The 7,837-nt window shown below is 42.7% G+C and overlaps 1 protein-coding gene across 1 annotated transcript; it reads left to right on the top strand.

Annotated features, from left to right (window-relative positions):
* The first annotated feature begins 290 nt into the window (after positions 1-290).
* On the top strand, positions 291-1,929 carry LHCA3 (PSI type III chlorophyll a/b-binding protein). The gene is made up of 3 exons (XM_089612763.1): positions 291-549; positions 782-843; positions 1,104-1,929. The coding sequence occupies exons 1-3, from the start codon at positions 406-408 to the stop codon at positions 1,717-1,719; spliced, it is 822 nt and encodes a 273-aa protein (XP_089468889.1). The 5' UTR covers positions 291-405; the 3' UTR covers positions 1,720-1,929.
* Positions 1,930-7,837: the final 5,908 nt, after the last annotated feature.

Raw genomic sequence — 7,837 nt, 5'->3', positions numbered from 1 at the left:
AATTTTTTTACATAAAAGAATAATAATAAAATTGATCTCACCCAAGACTGACTGACACGTGTGAATGCAGAATCCAAAAAAATCAGTAACAAGCTTCCTACAGGCCACTCCAAAAACTACCACAATATCCAATCCCTTATCCACGTAATAAGCTAAACGATTCCACGTGGAGAATCCCAGTTGGACAGCGAGATCATAGCCTAATCTCAAAACCAGGCCTAAGTCGAATGTCCACCACGGGTTCAAGCCCAGTCCTGGGCCCACATTCTGTGACTCTTGCCTATTCTACGTTGTTGCCACTAGCCAATGCCATTCATAACTGTGGCCTAACATTTGGTTCATCAAAAAATCAAAAGAGAATCAAGAGGGCAAGAAAAGAAAAAAAAAACAACTAGGGTGAGAAAAATGGCAACACAAGCCTTGTTGTCCTCGTCGTCTTTGACATCTTCGGTCGAGGCCGCGAGGCAAATTCTCGGGAGCCGACCGGTCAACTCCACTAGGAGATCGACTTCCTTCGTGGTCAAAGCCGCTGCCACTCCGCCAGTCAAGGTTCGATTTCCGTCGAGCCGTGTTTCGGTTCAAATTAATTTGATTTATAAATTTTTTATTTTTTGTTTGTAACTATCAAAATTTTGGATAATTTAACAGTTTACTATAAATTATAAGTAGTTTAAACTTCAATGTTATTTTATGAAGTAGTAGAACGATATTACAGATTAAACACAAACTTGAGTAGATTATATTTACACTTGTGATATTAATTTCCTTTGTTTGGTTTCAGCAAGGAGCGGACAGGCCTTTGTGGTTTGCATCCAAACAGAGTCTTTCTTACTTGGATGGCAGGTAATAATTCATCCACGCCATGCAATTTATTTATTTTTTTTTTTTTTTGGAGGAAGTATTATCAAAACAATAATATGTATTAATGTGATAATAGTAATTACTATATCTTAAATAGAGTACTTTTCAAATTTCTAAGACCTCCTGCTTTAATTAGACGACTAATTTTATTTGAACATTTTATATACGGATTCTATTTCTAAAAAAAAAGAATATTTTTTCCGTGTGTTTTTTATTTAATTTATTTTGGGAATATTTATCAGCCTCCCCGGAGACTACGGATTCGACCCGTTGGGGCTATCGGACCCCGAGGGCACGGGCGGGTTCATCGAGCCCAAGTGGCTGGCGTACGGCGAGATCATCAACGGGCGGTACGCCATGCTCGGGGCCTTCGGCGCCATCGCGCCGGAAATCTTGGGAAAGCTGGGGCTGGTCCCGCCGGAGACGGCCCTCCCGTGGTTCCAGACGGGAGTGATCCCCCCGGCCGGGACCTACGACTATTGGGCCGACTCGTACACGCTATTCGTGCTCGAAATGGCCCTAATGGGCTTCGCCGAGCACAGGAGGTTCCAAGATTGGTACAACCCCGGGTCCATGGGAAAACAGTACTTCTTGGGCTTAGAGAAATTCCTCGGCGGGTCCGGCGAGCCCGCTTACCCGGGCGGGCCTTTGTTCAACCCACTAGGGTTTGGCAAGGATGAGAAGTCTCTCAAGGAGTTGAAGCTCAAGGAGGTGAAGAATGGGAGGTTGGCCATGTTGGCCATATTGGGCTACTTTGTACAAGGCCTTGTCACCGGAGTTGGGCCTTTCCAGAACCTTTTGGACCATTTGGCCGACCCGGTCAACAACAATATTTTGACCAGCCTCAAATTCCACTAAAAAGCAGCCCAAAGAAGAAAAAAAATTAATTATCATTGTATAATATTTTAGTGGTGTGCTATTTGTCTTTGGGATTTCTTTCTTCCTCTCTCATTGTTACATTATCTGAGAACCTTTCTTGTTATTATCTCTTTTTTTTTTCTTTCTGTAACTCCATAAATGACATGTTAAAAAAAAACTCATGAATACAAACATGGTATGGTAGTGCTACTCCGAAGTCTAGATGTATATTAAATATGGATGTCTCAATTTCAAATACTACACCAGATTCAAAAGAAAATATGTATAAAATGACTCAACTTCAAAAATATGTGCACTTTACAAAAATACCATAATGATATTTTAACTTCTCTATATCATATCATTCCTCTATCCTATTTCTGAGCTTAAAAAATGATACATTAATTTAGAGAATTTCATTTTTTGGACTTAAAAACTAACAAAATATCTTGAACGGATCCCTTTTATTTAAAATATTTTAAAGTGGACTTTTGCCCTATTTTCGGACAGAAAACACCCCTCTATACAATTTTATATATATAAAAAAAATTCAACACTTTTTTGTTATCTATCCAACTATCTATTTTAACACTTTTGAAAACCTCCAATAATTTTCGATGATTTCCGATGATCTCCGATGACTTCAACAAACATGCGCAAAACTCATTTAAATTTTTTTTTTATTTCAGATTATATCATTGAAGAAAATAATGAATTTTATTGCTAACAATCGCAAATCGTCATTATCCATCACAAAACATCGTTAAACATCGCTAATAGTCGCGATATTAAAAATTTGAAAAAAAGGATAACGACTACAAAAAGAGCTGATGTACTCTTTTTCAATTTTATAAAAGAGTCGATGTTGCTCTTTTTCATTTTTTTTGGCCATAATTTGCGATAGATAGCGACGATTTGCGATGATTAGCGACGAAATTCATCATTTTCTTCAATGAAATATTTAAAAAAAAAAAAGTTTTGCACGTGTTTGTCGAAAATCACCGGAGATCGTCGAAAATCATCGGAAATAATAATCGAGATCTTTAAATGTGTTAAAATAGAGAGTTGGAGAGATAGAAAAGTGGAAAAATTGTGTAGAGGGGTATTTTTATCCAAATAATGGGTCAAAAGTCCAATTTGCGATATTTTGATCCAAGATATTTTGCTAGTTTTTAGGTCTAGAAAATTAAATTTCTCTTAATTTCTCTAATATCTTTCATCTTATTTTTTAAAACCCACAATAACTTAAATCTAGTTTTTTTTTTTCCTTTCTAAATTTATCAACTTCTTCATTATTTTTCTGGTAAATTTGATCGTGAAGATCTCTTTTGTAATTGTAATAGGTAAGTTGTATTGTTGTCGCTGTTTTTCGGACAACTATTTAGGAGCCCAAAGTGGTTAGACCCAAGGCCAGACCAAGTGGTCTCACTTCGGCTCGAGCGTGTCGGGCTTGGTATCCCAAGCCGTCCCTTAGCTGTTGGTGGTGTTGATCTCGTCCAGGCACCTGAAAAGCAAGCAGAAAGAGGTGTGAACTACAAAGGGGAAACAGGGGGGGTGCCCCTGTTTACCTCTCCGACGCTCAACATTAGTGGGATTGAGGTGGAGTATAGAGGTTTTAGGGGTGTTAGAGGCCGAGACTTGAGAGAAACGAGCGAAGTACGAGTTCGACAGCGTTTCAGTACTCAAGAATGGATTACCTGGACTAGGGGAGCGGCCCCTGTATTTATAGGCAGCCAAGGGGTGGTTTGAAGACCCCTTGGCCGAGTGAGCAAGTTTGGGTCGGCCATTGGCCGGCTGAAGGGTTGGGTCGGCCAATGGCCGAGTGAAGAGTCTTGGCCGGATGAAGGTTCACTCGGCCATTGGCCGAGTGAACTGCTGGAAGGTTCACTCGGCCATTGGCCGAGTGAAATGCAAGGCCGACTGAAGGGTTCACTCGGCCATTGGCCGAGTGAACTGCTGGAAGGTTCACTCGGCCATTGGCCGAGTGAACTGCATGGCCGGCTGAAGGGTTCACTCGGCCATTGGCCGAGTGAACTGCTGGAAGGTTCACTCGGCCATTGGCTGAGTGAACTGCATGGCCGGCTGAAGGGTTCACTCGGCCATTGGCCGAGTGAACTGCTGGAAGGTTCACTCGGCCAATGGCCGAGTGAACTGCTTGGGCGGCTGGAAGGTTCACTCGGCCATTGGCCGAGTGAACTGCCTTGGTGGCTGGAGGGTTCACTCGGCCATTGGCCGAGTGAACTGCCCAATGGCCGAGTGAGCCATTGACCCGGCAAATGGCCGAGTGAGCCATTGACTCGGCCCATGGTTGGGCAAGGCATTTGACTTGGCCATTGGTTTGGGCCGGCCCTTGGTTGAGTCAGGGTTTTGCCGCCCAAGACCTCGTACTAGCCACGTGTGTCGAAGAGATGCATTTGTTCTCGTCGGCCCTAGACAGGCCGACAACATTAGCCCCCCGAGTTTCCGGTTGAGCGTAGGTCGAGTGGAAACTCAAAATCTAGGCTTTTATGCGGATGCGGGATGAATGCTCTCGGATTTGCGTCACGAGGAACGGCCTTTGCTCGTCGCGAGGGACGGCCTTTGTGCGCCACGAGGGACGGCTTTTGAGCGTCGCGAGGGACGTCTTTGTTGCACGTGGCTTATTTTCTCGACTTACCGACGAAGGCGTAATCGATTTGCACGTCTTTGTTGTGCGCGGCTTATTTTCTCCACCTACCAGTGAAGGCGTGATCGATTAGCACGACTTGGGCCACGGGGGGCCTCGGTGTCACGTTTACGTGACCGGGTTTTCCGCGGACGCTGGCTAGACCAGATATGCCCTGGCGGACGCAAGCCATTGAAACCCATTTGTAACTCGCTGCCTTTCGGCTCACGAGCTGGGCGGCGAGCGCGATGCCACATTTGTGTGGCGAGGTTTCCCGTGGACGCTGGCTAGACCAGATACGCCCAGCGGATGCAAGCCTTGAACCCATTTGTAACTCGTTGCCTATCGGCCCACGAGCTGAGCGGCGAGCGCGATGCCACAGTTGTGTGGCAAGGTTTCCCGTGGACGCTGGCTAGACCAGGTACGCCCAGCGGACGCAAACCTTGAACCCATTTGTAACTCGTTGCATATCGGCTCACGAGCTGGGCGGCGAGCGCGATGCCACATTTGGGTGGCGAGGTTTCCCGTGGACGCTGGCTAGACCAGATACGCCCAGCGGACGCAAACCTTGAACCCATTTGTAACTCATCGCCTACCGGCTCACGAGCTGGGCGGCGAGCGCGATGCCACATTTGTGTGGCGAGGTTTCCCGTGGACGCTGGCTAGACCAGGTACGCCCAGCGGACGCAAACCTTGAACCCATTTGTAACTCGTCGCCTATCGGCTCACGAGCTGGGCGGCGAGCGCGATGCCACATTTGTGTGGCGAGGTTTCCCGTGGACGCTGGCTAGACCAGATACGCCCAGCGGACGCAAGCCTTGAACCCATTTGTAACTCGTTGCCTATCGGCCCACGAGCTGGGCGGCGAGCGCGGACTCAAGATTCAACTCGAGGACTCATGTAGAGCCTGCACGAGGAGTAGTTAGTTGACTTGTGGACTTGAGACTCAACTCGAGGGCTCTCGTAGAGCCTGCACGAGGAGTGGTTAGTTGGCTTGTGGACTCGGGACTCAACTCGAGGGCTCTCGTAGAGCCTGCACGAGGATGTTGTCAATGGTGCCCACAAGAAGAGTAGTAGTGTCTATTTATGTACATTTGATGTCATATAGTCTTACGAAGACTCTTGCTTGTAATTGCCTATTCATTCATAAATAAAGTTGAAACGTTCATTCATTCTTTCTTTGTTTGAAGCTTTATGATAAAACCTTAGTCTTTTAGTCCATAAACAAACTTAACAACTTACGAAGAGACAAATGTAGATTTGCATGAACAAACTCTTCGTAGTTTGCTTAAAACGATATATTCGCAATCTTAGGGTCAAAGGACTATTGACCTCAGTAAGATTGTTAGAAGAATCTATGATGTCTGGTTATGAGGCATTGAGAGTTGGGGACTCTATAGTTCTTCTAGGTATCTTCCGAAGGTACTGAATTGACCAGTGCACTTCTAGAGACAAGATAAGAACAAACCATTTAACCTCTTATGTCTCGAAGTCACTATGTATGAATTGCATCATGCTTACCTTAATCCTGAAATGAGACATGTCATTTCACACCTTAGTATTCTCATTTGAGAAAGTCAGAGTTCGGACTCACTATGTGATTCCGAATAGGGCCTATTGGTGAAGTACTAAGTTGTGAGTATGTCATGAGTAACTTTGTGAAGTTCTCATAGATATGGAATTCATGTACAAGATTGCTGAAATGCAATGTATGTCACCTCATGCTTTGTTCCTTGGAGTGTGAATAAATGAACTGGCCAGTGTCAAAATTGAGTCCTGACTCTTTTGGATGAAACAATGTGACTTGTTAGCTCCTCGTCATATACATTGTTTCTAACTTATTCACAAGCGACAAAGGAGTTGAGGAAATAACAGCTAGAAGGGTAAAATGGTAATTTAGTAAATCCCGACTAGCTGATGACATTCATGAAGGGTAAACATAGATAATATTCAGTGGATCTGCTCATCATAATTAGGTTGAATTCTTGAGTAGAAAATAAATTCATTTGAACCGAGAGATTTTCAGTGTCAACTCTTTAGTGGAGTCAGTTGGCATTAAGCTAAACTTGGAAAAGGTTTGTGAACTTTTGAGTCCAAGTGTTTAGCTCAAGCTTTGTTCATTTGGGTCCATGAGGTCACTGTCACGAATCACATCGATAGGAATAGTTAAACTGGAAGCTAAGTCAAAACAAGAACGAAAATTGTCAAAAGGGTATTTTTGTCTTTTGAGACATAGGATGAAATGGATGTCAATAAATTTTTTGACAAGTTCATTTGATGACCTAATGTCACTCGGCCATGACTTGATCATTTTGCCTTGTGAATTAATTTCATTTCATAAGAATTTTATTGAAAATTCTTAATGGGCCTTTCTCATGTTGTTATGAACAAATGAAGAAGCTTCTAGAAGCTCCTTCTAGAGACATGTTGGGCGCCCATAATACCCAAAGAAAGAGAGTTCCTTTTGTGCATTAATGTATGAAGATACTTGCCAAAAGAAAAAGAGGAAACAAATTTCCTATGCATGGCATAAAGGAATTTCGGTCATAAGGGTCAAGAGAGAAGCAAATAAAAGAGGAAACAAATCCAAGGACTTGCTTGGCAAGTCTTGGCCGTGTGCTTCATTAAAGAAAAAGGGAAATTGGCTCATGAATATGTGATATTCTATAGAAGAGGAAACTACCTTATTGAAGGTAAGACCTCTCCTATAAATAGGAGCCTCATTCTTCTCATTTTTCTCATTCCAAGTTTTAGAGATTGAGAGCTTCTCTCTCTAGCTTGGCCGCCCCTCTCCTCTCTCTCTCTATTCAATTTCGATTTTTGTTTTGGCACCTAGGTCCTCATTTGACCTAGAGTTTAGCTCTGCGACTTCAAGACTCGTTCTTAAGTCGTAGTGTTTAAAAGTGCCCACTCACTGATTCCTTTATTTCGAGTGATTTAGTGATAGAAACTTTCGTGGTTGCTCGAGGTGCCGAGGAAAGAAAGAGAGCCGTGCTGCGAGGGGAGACGAGCGTTGCAGACTTTCCAAAAGCTTCTTCAAGGTTCAAGCTTCAAGAAAGGTTAGTAAACATCTTAGCTTATAATAGTTTTTAATTACATGTACTTGCTCTTTTGTCTAGGTTAGTAAAAACCGTTTTTACTTATAAAAGAAATTTTTTAAAATTCCGTCGCTTACCGAAGCGTTAATTATTTTCTTAAGCCCTAGATCGATTCCAACAAATGGTATCAGAGCTATGGTCAAAGAGATGCATGTACATGTTTTTAAAATTATGAGCTTGAAAATCGTTTTCGAAAGTTTACTAATTTTGTGACAAGTTAGAATTGTAATCTTAAGTTTTTTTTTAATTTATTGCTCTTGCCTTTAAATTAAAAAGCATGTTGATTTTCTATGAGTTTGGGATGTTTTTAAAACACGTTAGAATCAGTTCTAAAAGTTTTTAATTTTTTATATTGAAAAACGTGTTTTAAAGGTTT

Source organism: Urtica dioica, chromosome 1, assembly GCF_054948205.1.
Source record: "Urtica dioica subsp. dioica isolate 48M chromosome 1, U.dioica_male_clone48M_v1_H2, whole genome shotgun sequence".
Lineage (NCBI taxonomy): Eukaryota > Viridiplantae > Streptophyta > Magnoliopsida > Rosales > Urticaceae > Urtica > Urtica dioica.
This window is presented reverse-complemented; position numbering and strand designations above follow the sequence as displayed.

What these genes read in the sequence shown, in the direction of transcription:
- LHCA3 (XM_089612763.1), top strand. Translation starts at nt 406, where the DNA reads ATGGCAACACAAGCCTTGTTGTCCTCGTCGTCTTTGACATCTTCGGTC. An exon ending in CTGCCACTCCGCCAGTCAAG is followed by an intron (nt 550 to 781) that starts GTTCGATTTCCG and finishes GTTTGGTTTCAG; the next exon opens with CAAGGAGCGGACAGGCCTTT. An exon ending in CTTTCTTACTTGGATGGCAG is followed by an intron (nt 844 to 1,103) that starts GTAATAATTCAT and finishes AATATTTATCAG; the next exon opens with CCTCCCCGGAGACTACGGAT.